Source organism: Oncorhynchus keta, unplaced genomic scaffold (assembly GCF_023373465.1).
Source record: "Oncorhynchus keta strain PuntledgeMale-10-30-2019 unplaced genomic scaffold, Oket_V2 Un_contig_14081_pilon_pilon, whole genome shotgun sequence".
NCBI classification, from domain to species: Eukaryota; Metazoa; Chordata; class Actinopteri; order Salmoniformes; family Salmonidae; genus Oncorhynchus; species Oncorhynchus keta.
This window is the reverse complement of record NW_026278538.1, coordinates 178,502-201,381: the sequence shown is the minus strand read 5'-3', so window position 1 is coordinate 201,381 and position 22,880 is coordinate 178,502. Positions and strand designations below refer to the sequence as shown.

General features: G+C 46.7%; 1 protein-coding gene across 1 annotated transcript in view; it reads right to left on the bottom strand.

The window, feature by feature from the left end:
- Positions 1-1,139: 1,139 nt before the first annotated feature.
- Positions 1,140-22,880, bottom strand: part of LOC127918381 (dedicator of cytokinesis protein 1-like) — a 171,534-nt gene continuing 149,793 nt past the window's right edge. Inside the window, 4 exon segments of the mRNA XM_052501655.1 lie at positions 1,140-1,244; positions 5,010-5,099; positions 6,158-6,255; positions 18,219-18,402. Coding sequence (XP_052357615.1) covers positions 1,140-1,244; positions 5,010-5,099; positions 6,158-6,255; positions 18,219-18,402 — 477 coding nt within the window.

Below are 22,880 nucleotides of genomic sequence, written 5' to 3'. Positions count from 1 at the left end.
CCCCCACTAACTTCAGAACCTTGGTCAGTTCCAAAGAACCACCCACTAACCAGACCCCGTCCAAAGCCACCCACTAACCAGACCCCCTTCAAAGCCCCATCCTGTCCCCGTCCCCTGCATCTACATGTCTCCTCCCCTGCATCTACATGTCTCCTCCCCTGCATCTACATGTCTCCTCCCCTGCATCTACATGTCTCCTCCCCTGCATCTACATGTCTCCTCCCCTGCATCTACATGTCTCCTCCCCTGCATCTACATGTCCCTCCCCTGCATCTACATGTCTCCTCCCCTGCATCTACATGTCTCCTCCCCTGCATCTACATGTCCCCTCCCCTTCATCTACATGTCCCCTCCCCTTCATCTACATGTCCCCTCCCCTTCATCTACATGTCTCCTCCCCTGCATCTACATGTCTCCTCCCCTGCATCTACATGTCTCCTCCCCTGCATCTACATGTCTCCTCCCCTTCATCTACATGTCTCCTCCCCTTCATCTACATGTCTCCTCCCCTGCATCTACATGTCTCCTCCCCTTCATCTACATGTCTCCTCCCTCATCTACATGTCTCCTCCCCTGCATCTACATGTCTCCTCCCCTGCATCTACATGTCTCCCTGGATTCTACATGTCTCCTCCCCTGCATCTACATCCCTCCCCTGTTCTACATGTCTCCTCCCCTGCATCTACATGTCTCCTCCCCTGCATCTACATGTCTCCTCCCTGCATCTACATGTCTCCTCCCCTGCATCTACATGTCTCCTCCCCTGCATCTACATGTCTCCTCCCCTGCATCTACATGTCTCCTCCCCTGCATCTACATGTCTCCTCCCTGCATCTACATGTCTCCTCCCCTGCATCTACATGTCTCCTCCCCTGCATCTACATGTCTCCTCCCCTGCATCTACATGTCTCCTCCCCTTCATCTACATGTCTCCTCCCCTTCATCTACATGTCTCCTCCCCTTCATCTGCATGTCTCCTCCTCCTTCATCTACACTGATTGAAGTGGATTTAACAGGTGACATCAATAAGGGATCATAGATTCACCTGGATTCACCTGGTCAGTCTATATCCCGGAAAGAGCCGGTGTTCCTAATGTTTTGTCCACTCAGTATATTTCTCCAGCAGTAATAAGCTGTACTCACGTGTACGCCAGAGTAGCACTGAAATGCTTCCTTATGTAGGTCTCAAGGACGGGGTTAAAGTGCTGAAACTTTCTGTCTGCAATGAGTCCAATTATGAATACCTGCCAGAATCAAAACAGAAACACAGTCATTACAAACACAAACCGTACAGTCACAAGAGTCAGGAGGCAATGAGTCCAATTATGAATACCTGCCAGAATCAAAACAGAAACACAGTCATTACAAACACAAACCGTACAGTCACAAGAGTCAGGAGGCAATGAGTCCAATTATGAATACCTGCCAGGACCAAAACAGAAACACAGTCATTACAAACACAAACCGTACAGTCACAAGAGTCAGGAGGCAATGAGTCCAATTATGAATACCTGCCAGAATCAAAACAGAAACACAGTCATTACAAACACAAACCGTACAGTCACAAGAGTCAGGAGGCAATGAGTCCAATTATGAATACCTGCCAGAATCAAAACAGAAACACAGTCATTACAAACACAAACCGTACAGTCACAAGAGTCGGGAGGCAATGAGTCCAATTATGAATACCTGCCAGAATCAAAACAGAAACACAGTCATTACAAACACAAACCGTACAGTCACAAGAGTCAGGAGGCAATGAGTCCAATTATGAATACCTGACAGAATCAAAACAGAAACACAGTCATTATAAACACAAACCGTACAGTCACAAGAGTCGGGAGGCAAAACTAGACCTTTTCTTTCTTCATTGAAAATGGACAAAAAAAGGAGAGAGAGGAAATGAAATGAGATTGGAAATAATGAAAAGGCAATTTTCTCTCTATTCTATATTCTCTTCCCCCCCAGATAATCTAAGACGCAGTTAGTCGTCCTTCCTCTCTGTAGTTTCTCTCTGGATAAGAGGAGCCGGCTGGTAATTATCTAGTCAGAGTAGACTATTACAAAACCACATCACATAACAGTTGCTGATACAGGCTTTGTACAATAAAGGTGCGTCAGAAGTTCAAATCAATGAAATAGCTACAAAAAGACATTGGGATGATGATTTCATATTATATAGTACGAGAAACAGCTCTATTAATGTAGAGATATTTAGTCGACTACTTCTTTCAGCTTTAGAGAGATGTGTCGTAATTAAGACTGTGTCTGGCAGGAAAATACATGGGCTGTAGGATCTCATGCACGGTGTGTGTGTGTGTGGGGGGGGGTGTGTGTGTAATATCCAACTAACGATCCACCCTGTGATGTCCCTTATCTGTGGTATAGACTACAGTCTGATGGCTCAAATACTTCATTCAGTGGAATTTTTTTCTATTAGGTAGGCCTCCCAACAGCTAGGCCTCCCAACAGCTAGGCCTCCTCCCAACAGGTAGGGTAGGCCTCCCAACAGGTAGGGTAGGCCTCCCAACAGGTAGGGTAGGCCTCCCAACAGGTAGGGTAGGCCTCCCAACAGGTAGGCCTCCCAACAGCTAGGCCTCCCAGGTAGGGTAGGCGTCCCAACAGCTAGGCCTCCCAACAGCTAGGCCTCCCAACAGGTAGGGTAGGCCTCCCAACAGCTAGGCCTCCCAACAGGTAGGGTAGGCCTCCCAACAGCTAGGCCTCCCAACAGGTAGGGTAGGCCTCCCAACAGCTAGGCCTCCCAACAGGTAGGGTAGGCGTCCCAACAGGTAGGGTAGGCCTCCCAACAGGTAGGGTAGGCCTCCCAACAGCTAGGCCTCCCAACAGGTAGGGTAGGCGTCCCAACAGGTAGGGTAGGCGTCCCAACAGGTAGGGTAGGCGTCCCAACAGGTAGGGTAGGCGTCCCAACAGGTAGGGTAGGCGTCCCAACAGGTAGGGTAGGCGTCCCAACAGGTAGGGTAGGCGTCCCAACAGGTAGGGTAGGCGTCCCAACAGGTAGGGTAGGCGTCCCAACAGGTAGGGTAGGCGTCCCAACAGGTAGGGTAGGCGTCCCAACAGGTAGGGTAGGCGTCCCAACAGGTAGGGTAGGCGTCCCAACAGGTAGGGTAGGCGTCCCAACAGGTAGGGTGGGCGTCCCAACAGGTAGGGTAGGCGTCCCAACAGGTAGGGTAGGCCTCCCAACAGGTAGGGTAGGCCTCCCAACAGGTAGGGTAGGCCTCCCAACAGGTAGGGTAGGCGTCCCAACAGGTAGGGTAGGCGTCCCAACAGGTAGGGTAGGCGTCCCAACAGGTAGGGTAGGCGTCCCAACAGGTAGTGTAGGCCTCCCAACAGGTAGGGTAGGCCTCCCAACAGGTAGGGTAGGCGTCCCAACAGCTAGGGTAGGCGTCCCAACAGGTAGGGTAGGCCTCCCAACAGGTAGGGTAGGCCTCCCAACAGGTAGGGTAGGCCTCCCAACAGGTAGGGTAGGCCTCCCAACAGGTAGGGTAGGCGTCCCAACAGCTAGGGTAGGCGTCCCAACAGGTAGGGTAGGCGTCCCAACAGGTAGGGTAGGCCTCCCAACAGGTAGGGTAGGCCTCCCAACAGGTAGGGTAGGCCTCCCAACAGGTAGGCCTCCCAACAGGTAGGCCTCCCAACAGCTAGGCCTCCCAACAGCTAGGCCTCCCAACAGCTAGGCCTCCCAACAGGTAGGGTAGGCCTCCCAACAGGTAGGGTAGGCCTCCCAACAGCTAGGCCTCCCAACAGGTAGGGTAGGCCTCCCAACAGGTAGGCCTCCCAACAGGTAGGGTAGGCCTCCCAACAGGTAGGGTAGGCCTCCCAACAGGTAGGCTAGGCCTCCCAACAGGTAGGCTAGGCCTCCCAACAGGTAGGCTAGGCCTCCCAACAGGTAGGGTAGGCCTCCCAACAGCTAGGCCTCCCAACAGCTAGGCCTCCCAACAGCTAGGCCTCCCAACAGGTCAGAACAGGTAGGCCTCCCAACAGGTAGGCCTCCCAACAGCTAGGCCTCCCAACAGGTAGGGTAGGCCTCCCAACAGCTAGGCCTCCCAACAGGTAGGCCTCCCAACAGCTAGGCCTCCCAACAGGTAGGGTAGGCCTCCCAACAGGTAGGCCTCCCTGTCCTCCCAACAGGACCTGTCTTGTCTCTGGCACAGGTAGGCTAACATTCCAACAGGTAAGGTGTAGGCCTCCCAACAGCTAGGCCTCCCGACAGGGTAGGCCTCCCAACAGCTAGGCCTCCCACAGGTAGGTCAGAACAGGTAGGCCTCCCTGTCCTCTGGTTGTCTCTAACCCAGGACCTGTCTTGTCTCTGGCACATAGATAACATTCCCCGAACGGTGGTAAGTGTGTATTTAGCCTCCCAACAGGTAGGCCTCCCTGTCCTCTGGTTGTCCTAACCCAGGACCTGTCTTGTCTCTGGCACATAGATAACATTCCTTAACGGTGGTAAGGTGTGCATTTAGCCTCCCGACAGGTAGGCCTCCCGACAGGTAGGCCTCCCTGTCCTCTGGTTGTCTCTAACCCAGGACCTGTCTTGTCTCTGGCACATAGATAACATTCCTTAAAGGTGGTAAGGTGTGTATTTAGCCTCCCAACAGGTAGGCCTCCCAACAGGTAGGCCTCCCTGTCCTCTGGTTGTCTCTAACCCAGGACCTGTCTTGTCTCTGGCACATAGATAACATTCCTTAACGGTGGTAAGGTGTGTATTTAGCATACTTTCAAAACCACACAATGCCTGAGGCAGACCAGAGGCAGAGAGACAATCTGGGACAACTTTTCTGTATTCTGTTTGTCCACACGGGATACTGTGAATCTATGTCAACTTTCTCTTTGACAACACACGCACACATTAGTAATGTGTATGAGTCATAGCTGTATGATACGGTCACACCGCCACAGTCTGGTATAACAGTATAATATCCTCACACACGAAACAGAACAAAATCAAATATTTAATGTGTGTGTGTGTGTTATAAAAAACAACCTTTACTTACCAAGGAATCAAACACCAGGGTGTCAAACGTGTCACTGTCTGAGTTCTCCATCATAATGTTAAACAGGGCATCAAGGGTGTCCTGCAGAAACTACAAGGACAAGAAACACAACGTGTTACAACTCACTTCAATTGCAAAAGCTCATCATTAAGCTCAAGGCCTTGGGTCTAAAGTGGAACCTCTGTAGAGGAGAATACAAACCCTTCCTCTAGAACTCAGGGGTCCAAGCTGCTTTCTTGACCAGTTGACCTCAAATGGGACGAACTGGTTAAACCCTTCCTCTAGAACTCAGGGTTCCAAGCTGCTTTCTTGACCAGTTGACCTCAAATGGGACGAACTGGTTAAACCCTTCCTCTAGAACTCAGGGTTCCAAGCTGCTTTCTTGACCAGTTGACCTCAAATGGGACGAACTGGTTAAACCCTTCCTCTAGAACTCAGGGTTCCAAGCTGCTTTCTTGACCAGTTGACCTCAAATGGGACGAACTGGTCAAACCCTTCCTCTAGAACTCAGGGTTCCAAGCTGCTTTATTGGTCAGTTGACCTCAAATGGGACGAACTGGTTAAACCCTTCCTCTAGAACTCAGGGTTCCAAGCTGCTTTCTTGACCAGTTGACCTCAAATGGGACGAACTGGTTAAACCCTTCCTCTAGAACTCAGGGTTCCAAGCTGCTTTCTTGACCAGTTGACCTCAAATGGGACGAACTGGTTAAACCCTTCCTCTAGAACTCAGGGTTCCAAGCTGCTTTCTTGACCAGTTGACCTCAAATGGGACGAACTGGTTAAACCCTTCCTCTAGAACTCAGGGTTCCAAGCTGCTTTCTTGACCAGTTGACCTCAAATGGGACGAACTGGTTAAACCCTTCCTCTAGAACTCAGGGTTCCAAGCTGCTTTCTTGACCAGTTGACCTCAAATGGGACGAACTGGTTAAACCCTTCCTCTAGAACTCAGGGTTCCAAGCTGCTTTCTTGACCAGTTGACCTCAAATGGGACGAACTGGTTAAACCCATCCTCTAGAACTCAGGGTTCCAAGCTGCTTTCTTGGTCAGTTGACCTCAAATGGGACGAACTGGTTAAATAATTCAAATGTTAAAAAATAAAAAACTCCTAATGGGTCATATTGTGATACCTATGAACTTTGATCTCTCACCTTGACGACCTCTCCTCCCTCGACCTTCATCAGTTGTCGGAGGTTCTGCTGTAGCAGGCTGGTGTTGGAGCGCCACTTCAGCAGGCCCAACAGATCCACTATACGAGACATAAACAGAAGAGAGGACAGACAGATGTTACTACAACAGACCCAACAGACCCACTATTCGAGACATAACAGACAGAAGAGAGGACAGACAGATGTTACTACAACAGACCCAACAGATCCACTATACGAGACATAACAGACAGAAGAGAGGACAGACCCAACAGATCCACTATATGAGACATAACAGACCCAACAGATCCACTATACGAGACAACAGACCCAACAGATCCACTATACGAGACATAACAGACCCAACAGATCCACTATACGAGACATAACAGACCACAACAGATCCACTATACGAGACATAACAGACCCAACAGATCCACTATACGAGACAGACTCAACAGATCCACTTACTAGACAGAACAGACCCAACAGATCCACTATACGAGACAGAACAGACCCAGAGAGGACAGACCCAACAGATCCACTATACGAGACAAACAGACCCAGAAGAGAGGACAGACCCAACAGATCCACTATACGAGACATAACAGACCCAACAGATCCACTATACGAGACATAACAGACAGAAGAGAGGACAGACCCAACAGATCCACTATATGAGACATAACAGACCCAACAGATCCACTATACGAGACATAACAGATAGAAGAGGACAGACCCAACAGATCCACTATACGAGACATAACAGACCCAACAGATCCACTATACGAGACATAACAGACAGAAGAGAGGACAGACCCAACAGATCCACTATACTAACAGACAGAAGAGAGGACAGACCCAACAGATCCACTATATGAGACAACAGACCCAACAGATCCACTATACGAGACAACAGACCCAACAGATCCACTATACGAGACAGAACAGATAGAAGAGAGGACAGACTCAACAGATCCACTATATGAGACAGAACAGACAGAAGAGAGGACAGACCCAACAGATCCACTATATGAGACATAACAGACCCAACAGATCCACTATATGAGACAGAACAGACAGAAGAGAGGACAGACCCAACAGATCCACTATACGAGACATAACAGACAGAAGAGAGGACAGACAGATGTTACTACAACAGACCCAACAGATCCACTATACGAGACAGAACAGACAGACGAGAGGACAGACCCAACAGATCCACTATATGAGACATAACAGACAGAAGAGAGGACAGACAGATGTTACTACAACAGACCCAACAGATCCACTATACGAGACATAACAGACCCAACAGATCCACTATACGAGACAGAACAGACAGAAGAGAGGACAGACCCAACAGATCCACTATACGAGACATAACAGACAGAAGAGAGGACAGACTCAACAGATCCACTATATGAGACATAACAGACCCAACAGATCCACTATACGAGACATAACAGACAGAAGAGAGGACAGACCCAACAGATCCACTATATGAGACATAACAGACTCAACAGATCCACTATATGAGACATAACAGACCCAACAGATCCACTATACGAGACAGAACAGACAGAAGAGAGGACAGACCCAACAGATCCACTATAAGAGACACAACAGACCCAACAGATCCACTATACGAGACATAACAGACAGAAGAGGACAGACCCAACAGATCCACTATACGAGACATAACAGACCCAACAGATCCACTATACGAGAAATAACAGACAGAAGAGAGGACAGACCCAACAGATCCACTATACGAGACATAACAGACCCAACAGATCCACTATAAGAGACACAACAGACCCAACAGATCCACTATACGAGACATAACAGACAGAAGAGAGGACAGACCCAACAGATCCACTATACGAGACAACAGACCCAACAGATCCACTATACGAGACAGAACAGACAGAAGAGAGGACAGACCCAACAGATCCACTATATGAGACATAACAGACCCAACAGATCCACTATACGAGACATAACAGACCCAACAGATCCACTATACGAGACAGAACAGACAGAAGAGAGGACAGACCCAACAGATCCACTATACGAGACATAACAGACAGAAGAGAGGACAGACCCAACAGATCCACTATATGAGACAACAGACCCAACAGATCCACTATACGAGACAGAACAGACCCAACAGATCCACTATACGAGACATAACAGACAGAAGAGAGGACAGACCCAACAGATCCACTATACGAGACATAACAGACCCAACAGATCCACTATACGAGACATAACAGACCCAACAGATCCACTATACGAGACATAACCCAACAGATCCACTATACGAGACATAACAGACCCAACAGATCCACTATACGAGACATAACAGACAGAAGAGAGGACAGACCCAACAGATCCACTATACGAGACATAACAGACCCAACAGATCCACTATACGAGACATAACAGACCCAACAGATCCACTATACGAGACAGAACAGACAGAAGAGACAGACTCAACAGATCCACTATATGAGACATAACAGACCCAACAGATCCACTATACGAGACAGAACAGACCCAACAGATCCACTATACGAGACAGACCCAACAGATCCACTATACGAGACAGAACAGACCCAACAGATCCACTATACGAGACAGAACAGACCCAACAGATCCACTATACGAGACATAACAGACCCAACAGATCCACTATACGAGACAGAACAGACAGAAGAGAGGACAGACTCAACAGATCCACTATACGAGACATAACAGACCCAACAGATCCACTATACGAGACATAACAGACCCAACAGATCCACTATACGAGACAGAACAGACCCAGCAGATCCACTATACGAGACAGAACAGACCCAACAGATCCACTATACGAGACAGAACAGACCCAGCAGATCCACTATACGAGACAGAACAGACCCAACAGATCCACTATACGAGACAGAACAGACAGAAGAGAGGACAGACTCAACAGATCCACTATATGAGACATAACAGACCCAACAGATCCACTATACGAGACAGAACAGACCCAACAGATCCACTATACGAGACAGAACAGACCCAACAGATCCACTATACGAGACATAACAGACCCAACAGATCCACTATACGAGACAGAACAGACAGAAGAGAGGACAGACTCAACAGATCCACTATACGAGACATAACAGACCCAACAGATCCACTATACGAGACATAACAGACCCAACAGATCCACTATACGAGACAGAACAGACCCAGCAGATCCACTATACGAGACAGAACAGACCCAACAGATCCACTATACGAGACAGAACAGACCCAGCAGATCCACTATACGAGACAGAACAGACCCAACAGATCCACTATACGAGACAAAACAGACCCAACAGATCCACTATACGAGACATAACAGACCCAACAGATCCACTATACGAGACATAACAGACCCAACAGACCCACTATACGAGACACAACAGACCCAACAGATCCACTATACGAGACATAACAGACCCAACAGATCCACTATACGAGACAGAACAGACAGAAGAGAGGACAGACCCAACAGATCCACTATACGAGACAACAGACTCAACAGATCCACTATACGAGACAGAACAGACCCAACAGATCCACTATACGAGACATAACAGACTCAACAGATCCACTATATGAGACATAACAGACCCAACAGATCCACTATACGAGACAGAACAGACAGGAGAGAGGACAGACTCAACAGATCCACTATACGAGACATAACAGACAGAAGAGAGGACAGACCCAACAGATCCACTATATGAGACATAACAGACAGAAGAGAGGACAGACCCAACAGATCCACTATATGAGACATAACAGACCCAACAGATCCACTATATGAGACATAACAGACCCAACAGACCCACTATAAGAGACACAACAGACCCAACAGATCCACTATACGAGACATAACAGACCCAACAGATCCACTATACGAGACATAACAGACAGCAGAGAGGACAGACTCAACAGATCCACTATATGAGACATAACAGACCCAACAGATCCACTATACGAGACATAACAGACCCAACAGATCCACTATACGAGACATAACAGACCCAACAGATCCACTATACGAGACATAACAGACCCAACAGATCCACTATACGAGACAGAACAGACCCAACAGATCCACTATACGAGACATAACAGACCCAACAGATCCACTATACGAGACATAACAGACCCAACAGATCCACTATACGAGACATAACAGACCCAACAGATCCACTATACGAGACAGAACAGACAGAAGAGAGGACAGACCCAACAGATCCACTATATGAGACAGAACAGACCCAACAGATCCACTATACGAGACAGAACAGACCCAACAGATCCACTATACGAGACATAACAGACCCAACAGATCCACTATACGAGACATAACAGACAGAAGAGAGGACAGACCCAACAGATCCACTATATGAGACACAACAGACCCAACAGATCCACTATACGAGACATAACAGACCCAACAGATCCACTATACGAGACATAACAGACAGAAGAGAGGACAGACCCAACAGATCCACTATATGAGACATAACAGACCCAACAGATCCACTATACGAGACAACAGACCCAACAGATCCACTATACGAGACAGAACAGACCCAACAGATCCACTATACGAGACAGAACAGACAGAAGAGGGACAGACTCAACAGATCCACTATATGAGACATAACAGACCCAACAGATCCACTATACGAGACAACAGACCCAACAGATCCACTATACGAGACAGAACAGACCCAACAGATCCACTATACGAGACAGAACAGACCCAACAGATCCACTATACGAGACATAACAGACCCAACAGATCCACTATACGAGACAGAACAGACCCAACAGATCCACTATACGAGACATAACAGACAGAAGAGAGGACAGACCCAACAGATCCACTATATGAGACATAACAGACAGAAGAGAGACAGACCCAACAGATCCACTATATGAGACAACAGACCCAACAGATCCACTATACGAGACAGAACAGACAGAAGAGAGGACAGACCCAACAGATCCACTATATGAGACAACAGACCCAACAGATCCACTATACGAGACAGAACAGACAGAAGAGAGGACAGACCCAACAGATCCACTATACGAGACATAACAGACAGAAGAGAGGACAGACTCAACAGATCCACTATATGAGACATAACAGACCCAACAGATCCACTATACGAGACAGAACAGACCCAACAGATCCACTATACGAGACATAACAGACCCAACAGATCCACTATATGAGACATAACAGACAGAAGAGAGGACAGACCCAACAGATCCACTATACGAGACATAACAGACCCAACAGATCCACTATACGAGACAGAACAGACAGAAGAGAGGACAGACTCAACAGATCCACTATACGAGACATAACAGACCCAACAGATCCACTATACGAGACATAACAGACCCAACAGATCCACTATACGAGACAGAACAGACAGAAGAGAGGACAGACTCAACAGATCCACTATATGAGACATAACAGACCCAACAGATCCACTATACGAGACATAACAGACCCAACAGATCCACTATACGAGACAGAACAGACAGAAGAGAGGACAGACCCAACAGATCCACTATACGAGACATAACAGACTCAACAGATCCACTATATGAGACATAACAGACCCAACAGATCCACTATACGAGACAGAACAGACCCAACAGATCCACTATACGAGACATAACAGACAGAAGAGAGGACAGACTCAACAGATCCACTATACGAGACATAACAGACCCAACAGATCCACTATACGAGACATAACAGACCCAACAGATCCACTATACGAGACATAACAGACCCAACAGATCCACTATACGAGACAGAACAGACCCAACAGATCCACTATATGAGACATAACAGACCCAACAGACCCACTATAAGAGACACAACAGACCCAACAGATCCACTATACGAGACATAACAGACAGAAGAGAGGACAGACCCAACAGACCCACTATAAGAGACACAACAGACCCAACAGATCCACTATACGAGACATAACAGACAGAAGAGAGGACAGATGTTGTTTCCCCTTTATTCACATCTAACTGTGATTTACAATGACAGCCTGACTTTTAGAGGACAGATGTCAGCTCTATTCAACAACATCTGACACAAACCTTTTGGACTGAATGAGAGGAACAGGAAGACAGGATTTCTACACTAGACGGTCCTCTACGCTAGACGGTCCTCCACGCTAGACGGTCCTCCACGCTAGACGGCCCTCCACGCTAGACGGCCCTCCACGCTAGACGGCCCTCTACGCTAGACGGCCCTCCACGCTAGACGGCCCTCCACGCTAGACGGCCCTCCACGCTAGACGGCCCTCTACGCTAGACGGCCCTCTACGCTAGACGGTCCTCTACGCTAGACGGTCCTCTACGCTAGACGGTCCTCCACGCTAGACGGCCCTCTACGCTAGACGGTCCTCTACGCTAGACGGTCCTCTACGCTAGACGGTCCTCCACGCTAGACGGCCCTCTACGCTAGACGGTCCTCCACGCTAGACGGTCCTCTACGCTAGACGGTCCTCTACGCTAGACGGTCCTCTACGCTAGACGGTCCTCTACGCTAGACGGTCCTCTACGCTAGACGGTCCTCCACGCTAGACGGTCCTCTACGCTAGACGGTCCTCCACGCTAGACGGTCCTCTAAGCTAGACGGTACTCCACGCTAGACGGTCCTCTAAGCTAGACGGTACTCCACGCTAGACGGTACTCCACGCTAGACGGTACTCCACGCTAGACGGTACTCCACGCTAGACGGTACTCACGCTAGATTCCATAGCCGCAGGCAGAACAGTTGTGGTCTTGGGACCATAATAAATTCAGATAAAGATGGAGAGGAGAGAGTCGTTGCATAGCGTTGTAGTGAATGAATGAAATCACAAAAGTTAAATAGGAAGTGAAGCACATTCTCTGTTTTAGATGAAGGAGACACATCACATACTGAGCTGGAGGAGAAATCTATCTCGTCAGTGATGCAGAGTGAGTCCACCCCACTGTTGAAAGCACTACTGTAGCCTACTCTCTCTCTCTCTCAAGCAGGAGAAATCTATTTGGTGGTTAGAGCAGGTAGTCTAGTGGTTAGAGCAGGTAGTCTAGTGGTTAGAGCAGGTAGTCTAGTTGTTAGAGCAGGTAGTCTAGTGGTTAGAGCAGGTAGTCTAGTGGTTAGAGCAGGTAGTCTAGTGGTTAGAGCAGGTAGTCTAGTGGTTAGAGCAGGTAGCCTAGTGGTTAGAGCAGGTAGTCTAGTGGTTAGAGCAGGTAGTCTTAGAGTGGTTCTAGAGCAGGTAGTCTAGTGGTTAGAGCAGGTAGCCTAGTGGTTAGAGCAGGTAGCCTAGTGGTTAGAGCAGGTAGCCTAGTGGTTAGAGCAGGTAGTCTAGTGGTTCGAGCAGGTAGTCTAGTTGTTAGAGCAGGTAGCCTAGTTGTTAGAGCAGGTAGTCTAGTGGTTAGAGCAGGTAGTCTAGTGGTTAGAGCAGGTAGCCTAGTGGTTAGAGCGTTGGGCCAGTAACCAGCAGGTAGCCTAGTGGTTAGAGAGTTGGGCCAGTAACCAGCAGGTAGTCTAGTGGTTAGAGCAGGTAGTCTAGTGGTTAGAGCAGGTAGTCTAGTGGTTAGAGCAGGTAGTCTAGTTGTTAGAGCAGGTAGTCTAGTGGTTAGAGCAGGTAGCCTAGTGGTTAGAGAGTTGGGCCAGTAACCCGAAAGACTGCTAGATCCAATCCCTGAGCTGACAAGGTCAAAATCTGTCATTCTGCCCCAAACAAGGCGGTTAACACCACTGTTCCTAGGCCGTCATTGTAAATAAGAGTGTGTTATTAACAGACTTGCCTAGTTAAACAAAGGTTAAATTTAAAAAATATTAATTTTAAAAATCCTAATAACTCCTCCCTTCTCCTCTCTCAGTTCCTCCTCCTCTCCCTGTTCCTCCTCCTCCTCCTCCACCCCCTCTCTGCTCTCTTCCGACTCATGTACATTTGAGTCATTTAGCCCGTTCTTATCCAGAGAGACTTACAGTAATGAGTACAAACATTTTCATACTGGTCCCCGGTGGGAATCTAAACCCACAACCCTGTCGTTGCAAGCACCATGCTCTACCAACTGAGCCATAAGGGACCCCCTCCTCAAACTCAACCCCTGTCGTTGCAAGCACCATGCTCTACCAACTGAGCCATAAGGGACCCCCTCCTCAAACTCAACCCCTGTCGTTGCCATAAGGGACCCCCTCCTCAAACTCAACCCTGTCGTTGCAAGCACCATGCTCTACCAACTGAGCCATAAGGGACCCCCTCCTCAAACTCAACCCTGTCGTTGCAAGCACCATGCTCTACCAACTGAGCCATAAGGGACCCCCTCCTCAAACTCAACCCCCTCTCATCTTCCTCCTCTTCTCTGTCTGTAACTTGAATCAATCAAGCTTCTGGACACTGAAGGTGATAAATACCCTGGGTATCCACCTATCAGGGTTCAGTCTTCTGGGTATCCACCTATCAGGGTTCAGTCTTCTGGGTATCCACCTATCAGGGTTCAGTCTTCTGGGTATCCACCTATCAGGGTTCAGTCTTCTGGGTATCCACCTATCAGGGTTCAGTCTTCTGGGTATCCACCTATCAGGGTTCAGTCTTCTGGGTATCCACCTATCAGGGTTCAGTCTTCTGGGTATCCACCTATCAGGGTTCAGTCTTCTGGGTATCCACCTATCAGGGTTCAGTCTTCTGGGTATCAACCTATCAGGGTTCAGTCTTCTGGGTATCCACCTATCAGGGTTCAGTCTTCTGGGTATCCACCTATCAGGGTTCAGTCTTCTGGGTATCCACCTATCAGGGTTCAGTCTTCTGGGTATCCACCTATCAGGGTTCAGTCTTCTGGGTATCCACCTATCAGGGTTCAGTCCTCTGGTCTTATTTAAACAGGCCTCGCCAGGAGTTACAAATCTGTACATCTGCAGCGCCAACACTCAGCAACGATCAGCAAGAGAGGAGAGGAGAGGAGAGGAGAGGAGAGGAGAGGAGAGGAGAGGAGAGGAGGAGAGGAGAGGAGAGGAGAGGCTCAGCCAGCAGGGGGGAGAGTGAGGTGGAAAAACAAACACGATATTGATAAACTCCCATGTCTACTGGGTGAAATTCCACAGTGTGTCATCACATCAGCAAGATGTGTGACCTGTTGCCACAAGAAAAGGGCAACCAGTGAAGAACAAACACCATTGTAAATGAAACCCATATTTATGCTTATTTATTTTCCCTTGTGTACTTTAACCATTTGTACATTGTTACACCACTGTATATATATAATATGACATTTGTAATGTCTTTATTGTTTTGAAACTAATATTTACTGTTTATTTCACTTTTGTATATTATCTACCTCACTTGCTTTGGTAATGTTTACACATGTTTCCCATGCCAATAAAGCCCCTTGAATTGAATGAGGTGGATGAGGAGAGGAGAGGGGCTCCACAAGGCTCTTCCCTCTGTGTATCTGACAACTACAAGTTTAGAGAGGAGGCACTGCAGATGATATCTCTCTCAGGTCATTTCATCTCCCTATTTTCTCAAGCTGTCCTCCTGCCTGTGACAAAGTCCCACGACTGTAGTGCCAACCCCCTGGGAAGAGAAGAGACCACAGCCACTTCTCCTCACCAACGCCGTCGGCTCCCAGGGCTGGTGGACGCATAACTCTAGCTTAATTAAAAGGAGAGTTTCATCTCAGATGGAAACGGGCCGGGGACTCTGGGATATCCGAGAAGCTGGATGGCGGTCCATAGGGAAGCACATTAAAAATATTTAAACTGAGATGAGGTAGAGGAAATCACTAGTAACACTTCGGAGTGAGGAGAGGGGCTCAGTCAGCAGGGGGGTGAGTGATAGGGGGGAGGACGGAGGGGGGAGGACAGAGGGTGTGTAATAGAGGGGAGGACGGAGGGTGTGTAATAGGGGGAGGACGGAGGGTGTGTAAAACCTCAGACCCCACCACAGACCCCAGACCCCGCCTCAGACCCCGCCCCAGAGAGAAGGAAGTCAGGAGAAACACAGAGAGAAGGAAGTCAGGAGAAACACAGTAGAGAAGAACATCAGGAGAAACACAGTAGAGAAGAACATCAGGAGAAACACAGTAGAGAAGAACATCAGGAGAAACACAGTAGAGAAGAACATCAGGAGAAACACAGAGAGAAGAACATCAGGAGAAACACAGAGAGAAGAACATCAGGAGAAACACAGTAGAGAAGAACATCAGGAGAAACACAGTAGAGAAGAACATCAGGAGAAACACAGTAGAGAAGAACATCAGGAGAAACACAGTAGAGAAGAACATCAGGAGAAACACAGAGAGAAGAACATCAGGAGAAACACAGTAGAGAAGAACATCAGGAGAAACACAGTAGAGAAGAACATCAGGAGAAACACAGTAGAGAAGAACATCAGGAGAAACACAGTAGAGAAGAACATCAGGAGAAACACAGTAGAGAAGGACATCAGGAGAAACACAGAGAGAAGGACATCAGGAGAAACACAGTAGAGAAGAACATCAGGAGAAACACAGTAGAGAAGTCAGGAGAAACACAGTAGAGAACGTCAGGAGAAACACAGTAGAGAAGAACATCAGGAGCAACACAGTAGAGAAGAACATCAGGAGAAACACAGAGAGAAGGAAGTCAGGAGAAACACAGAGAGAAGAACATCAGGAGAAACACAGTAGAGAAGAACATCAGGAGAAACACAGTAGAGAAGAACATCAGGAGAAACACAGTAGAGAAGAACATGAGGAGAAACACAGTAGAGAAGAACATGAGGAGAAACACAGTAGAGAAGAACATGAGGAGAAAGCTCTGTCACCATACAGGGAGGGGAAAAGCAATGCACCCTGGTCTACATCGACACTTCAAATGGGTCCCTATTCCCTGTGGGCTCTGGTCAAAAGCAGTGCCCTATATAGGGTGTAGGATGCAGCGTTGTGATATGCAGCAGCCTCTCATTCCTGAGAGAGCGAGAGAGCGAGAGAGCGAGAGAGCGAGAGAGAGAGAGAGAGAGAGAGAGACAGAGAGACAGAGAGAGAGAGAGAACTGCTGCATATAGCTGCTTTGTGACTGGACTGTAATGGAGAGGTACTTAGACAACACTGAGTTGTTTCAATGGCTCCCTGGGAGCATAGCAGAAATTATCTTTCTTTTAATTCTTCATCTCCATCTCTGTTTCACATGATCTGAGTCAGAGCGCTCTTTATTCAGAATGTGTCTTCGTGGTGGGACGGACAGGAAATGGCTGCTAGTAAAACTATGAATTTAAAGTGCCAAAAGATGGGCTGTTGTAGTCAGTGCCCCAGTCTTTCCCTGGTCTTTGTTCTCATTGCTTCAGTTTTCATCTCGTCTTTGTTCCCATGTTCATCCCATCTTGTAGCCCGAGACAGATTGAAAACCATCCTAGGGTTTGGTTCATTCTAGGAGAGGATGCCATGAGCCCAGAAGCCAAGAGTCAAGTTCACAGCAGAAAGCACCAGTCTAACAACATACATTCTATATAGTTATAATGAGGTGTCCAACGGTACAGTTCTAGATGAGGAACATCATGTCACATGCACCAGCTTGGTCCTTTTACTGGTAGGGAGGGAGGGAGGGAGGGAGGGAAGAGAGAGAAGTAAGGAGGGCTGGAGAGAGAGAGAGAGAGAGAGAGAGAGAGAGAGAGAGAGAGAGAGAGAGAGAGAGAGAGAGAGAGAGAGAGAGAGAGAGAGAGAGAGAGAGAGAGAGGAGAGGAGGGAGAGAAGGCTGGAGGGAGAGAGAGAGAGGGAAGAGGAGGGAGAGAAGGCTGCAGTGGACTGTAGTGGACTAGAAGGAGAGAGGGCTAGAGGGAGAGAGAGGGTAGAGGAGGGAGAGAAGGCTGCAGTGGACTGTAGTGGACTAGAAGGAGAGAGGGCTAGAGGGAGAGAGAGGGTAGAGGAGGGAGAGAAGGCTGTAGTGGACTAGAAGGAGAGAGGGCTAGAGGGAGAGAGAGAGTCTCTTTACCGTTCTGTGTGAGCTTGGTGGAACACACCAGGGTTGCTATCTGGAAGGAGTCCTTGCTGATGGTACAGTTGCCCAGGTTGTGTGAACCCTTCCCTGTAGTGGACAAACCCTTCTCCTCCAGCTCCACCTTGGTAGCAGGCAGGTTCAGGTACAGAGACGAGTCCTCCAGCTTCTTAGCCTCCGCCTGGGGGTCATACAGAATTACACATACACATATACCTGGTCCGTGGTGTTATACTACCTACCCTGAATACGATGAGGTGGTGTTATATTACCCTGAATACGATGAGGTGGTGTTATATTACCCTGAATACGATGAGGTGGTGTTATATTACCTACCCTGTATACGATGAGGTGGTGTTATATTACCCTGAATACGATGAGGTGGTGTTATATTACCCTGAATACGATGAGGTGGTGTTATATTACCCTGAATACGATGAGGTGGTGTTATATTACCCTGAATACGATGAGGTGGTGTTATATTACCCTGAATACGATGAGGTGGTGTTATATTACCCTGAATATGATGAGGTGGTGTTATATTACCTACCCTGTATACGATGAGGTGGTGTTATATTACCTACCCTGAATACGATGAGGTGGTGTTATATTACCTACCCTGAATACGATGAGGTGGTGTTATATTACCTACCCTGTATACGATGAGGTGGTGTTATATTACCTACCCTGTATACGATGAGGTGGTGTTATATTACCCTGAATACGATGAGGTGGTGTTATATTACCTACCCTGAATACGATGAGGTGGTGTTATATTACCTGTATACGATGAGGTGGTGTTATATTACCTACCCTGAATACGATGAGGTGGTGTTATATTACCTACCCTGAATATGATGAGGTGGTGTTATATTACCTACCCTGTATACGATGAGGTGGTGTTATATTACCTGTATACGATGAGGTGGTGTTATATTACCTACCCTGTATACGATGAGGTGGTGTTATATTACCTACCCTGAATACGATGAAGTGGTGTTATATTACCTACCCTGAATACGATGAGGTGGTGTTATATTACCTGAATACAATGAGGTGGTGTTATATTACCTACCCTGAATACGATGAGGTGGTGTTATATTACCTACCCTGTATACGATGAGGTGGTGTTATATTACCTACCCTGTATACGATGGGGTGGTGTTATATTACCTACCCTGTATACGATGAGGTGGTGTTATATTACCTACCCTGTATACGATGGGGTGGTGTTATATTACCTACCCTGAATACGATGAGGTGGTGTTATATTACCTACCCTGTATACGATGAGGTGGTGTTATATTACCTACCCTGAATACGATGAGGTGGTGTTATATTACCTACCCTGAATACGATGAGGTGGTGTTATATTACCTACCCTGTATACGATGAGGTGGTGTTATATTACCTACCCTGTATACGATGGGGTGGTGTTATATTACCTACCCTGTATACGATGAGGTGGTGTTATATTACCTACCCTGAATACGATGAGGTGGTGTTATATTACCTACCCTGAATACGATGAGGTGGTGTTATATTACCTACCCTGTATACGATGAGGTGGTGTTATATTACCCTGAATACGATGAGGTGGTGTTATATTACCCTGAATACGATGAGGTGGTGTTATATTACCTACCCTGTATACGATGAGGTGGTGTTATATTACCCTGAATACGATGAGGTGGTGTTATATTACCCTGAATATGATGAGGTGGTGTTATATTACCCTGAATACGATGAGGTGGTGTTATATTACCTACCCTGAATACGATGATGTGGTGTTATATTACCCTGAATACGATGAGGTGGTGTTATATTACCCTGCATACGATGAGGTGGTGTTATATTACCCTGTATACGATGAGGTGGTGTTATATTACCCTGTATACGATGAGGTGGTGTTATATTACCTGTATACGATGAGGTGGTGTTATATTACCTACCCTGAATACGATGAGGTGGTGTTATATTACCTACCCTGAATACGATGAGGTGGTGTTATATTACCTACCCTGAATACGATGAGGTGGTGTTATATTACCTACCCTGTATACGATGAGGTGGTGTTATATTACCTGTATACGATGAGGTGGTGTTATATTACCTACCCTGAATACGATGAGGTGGTGTTATATTACCTACCCTGAATACGATGAGGTGGTGTTAAATTACCTACCCTGAATATGATGAGGTGGTGTTATATTACCTACCCTGAATACGATGAGGTGGTGTTACATTACCCTGAATACGATGAGGTGGTGTTATATTACCTACCCTGAATACGATGAGGTGGTGTTATATTACCTACCCTGTATACGATGAGGTGGTGTTATATTACCCTGTATATGATGAGGTGGTGTTATATTACCTACCCTGAATACGATGAGGTGGTGTTATATTACCTACCCTGAATACGATGAGGTGGTGTTATATTACCTACCCTGAATACGATGAGGTGGTGTTATATTACCTACCCTGAATACGATGAGGTGGTGTTATATTACCTACCCTGAATACGATGAGGTGGTGTTACATTACCCTGAATACGATGAGGTGGTGTTATATTACCTACCCTGAATACGATGAGGTGGTGTTATATTACCCTGAATACGATGAGGTGGTGTTATATTACCCTGAATACGATGAGGTGGTGTTATATTACCCTGAATACGATGAGGTAGTGTTATATTACCTACCCTGAATACGATGAGGTGGTGTTATATTACCTACCCTGAATACGATGAGGTGGTGTTATATTACCTACCCTGTATACGATGAGGTGGTGTTATATTACCTGCATACGATGAGGTGGTGTTATATTCCCTGCATACGATGAGGTGGTGTTATATTACCTACCCTGTATACGATGAGGTGGTGTTATATTACCTGTATACGATGAGGTGGTGTTATATTACCCTGAATACGATGAGGTGGTGTTATATTACCCTGAATACGATGAGGTGGTGTTATATTACCCTGAATATGATGAGGTGGTGTTATATTACCCTGAATATGATGAGGTGGTGTTATATTACCCTGAATACGATGAGGTGGTGTTATATTACCCTGAATACGATGAGGTGGTGTTATATTACCCTGAATATGATGAGGTGGTGTTATATTACCCTGAATACGATGAGGTGGTGTTATATTACCCTGAATACGATGAGGTGGTGTTATATTACCTACCCTGAATACGATGAGGTGGTGTTATATTACCTACCCTGAATACGATGAGGTGGTGTTATATTACCCTGAATATGATGAGGTGGTGTTACATTACCTACCCTGTATACGATGAGGTGGTGTTATATTACACTGAATATGATGAGGTGGTGTTACATTACCTACCCTGTATACGATGAGGTAGTGTTATATTACCTACCCTGAATACGATGAGGTGGTGTTATATTACCCTGTATACGATGAGGTGGTGTTATATTACCTACCCTGTATACGATGAGGTGGTGTTATATTACCCTGTATACGATGAGGTGGTGTTATATTACCTGTATACGATGAGGTGGTGTTATATTACCTGTATACGATGAGGTGGTGTTATATTACCTACCCTGAATACGATGAGGTGGTGTTATATTACCTACCCTGAATACGATGAGGTGGTGTTATATTACCTACCCTGAATACGATGAGGTGGTGTTATATTACCTACCCTGTATATGATGAGGTGGTGTTATATTACCTGTATACGATGAGGTGGTGTTATATTACCTACCCTGAATACGATGAGGTGGTGTTATATTACCTACCCTGAATACGATGAGGTGGTGTTATATTACCTACCCTGAATACGATGAGGTGGTGATATATTACCTACCCTGTATACGATGAGGTGGTGTTATATTACCTGTATACGATGAGGTGGTGTTATATTACCTGTATACAATGAGGTGGTGTTATATTACCTACCCTGAATACGATGAGGTGGTGTTATATTACCTACCCTGAATACGATGAGGTGGTGTTATATTACCTACCCTGAATACGATGAGGTGGTGTTATATTACCTACCCTGTATACGATGAGGTGGTGTTATATTACCTACCCTGAATACGATGAGGTGGTGTTATATTGCCTACCCTGAATACGATTAGGTAGTGTTATATTACCTACCCTGTATACGATGAGGTGGTGTTATATTACCCTGAATACGATGAGGTGGTGTTATATTACCTACCCTGAATACGATGAGGTGGTGTTATATTACCTACCCTGAATACGATGAGGTGGTGTTATATTACCCTGAATACGATGAGGTGGTGTTATATTACCCTGAATATGATGAGGTGTTGTTACATTACCTACCCTGTATACGATGAGGTAGTGTTATATTACCTAACCTGAATATGATGAGGTGGTGTTATATTACACTGAATATGATGAGGTGGTGTTACATTACCTACCCTGTATACGATGAGGTAGTGTTATATTACCTACCCTGAATACGATGAGGTGGTGTTATATTACCCTGTATACGATGAGGTGGTGTTATATTACCTACCCTGTATACGATGAGGTGGTGTTATATTACCCTGTATACGATGAGGTGGTGTTATATTACCTGTATACGATGAGGTGGTGTTATATTACCTGTATACGATGAGGTGGTGTTATATTACCTACCCTGAA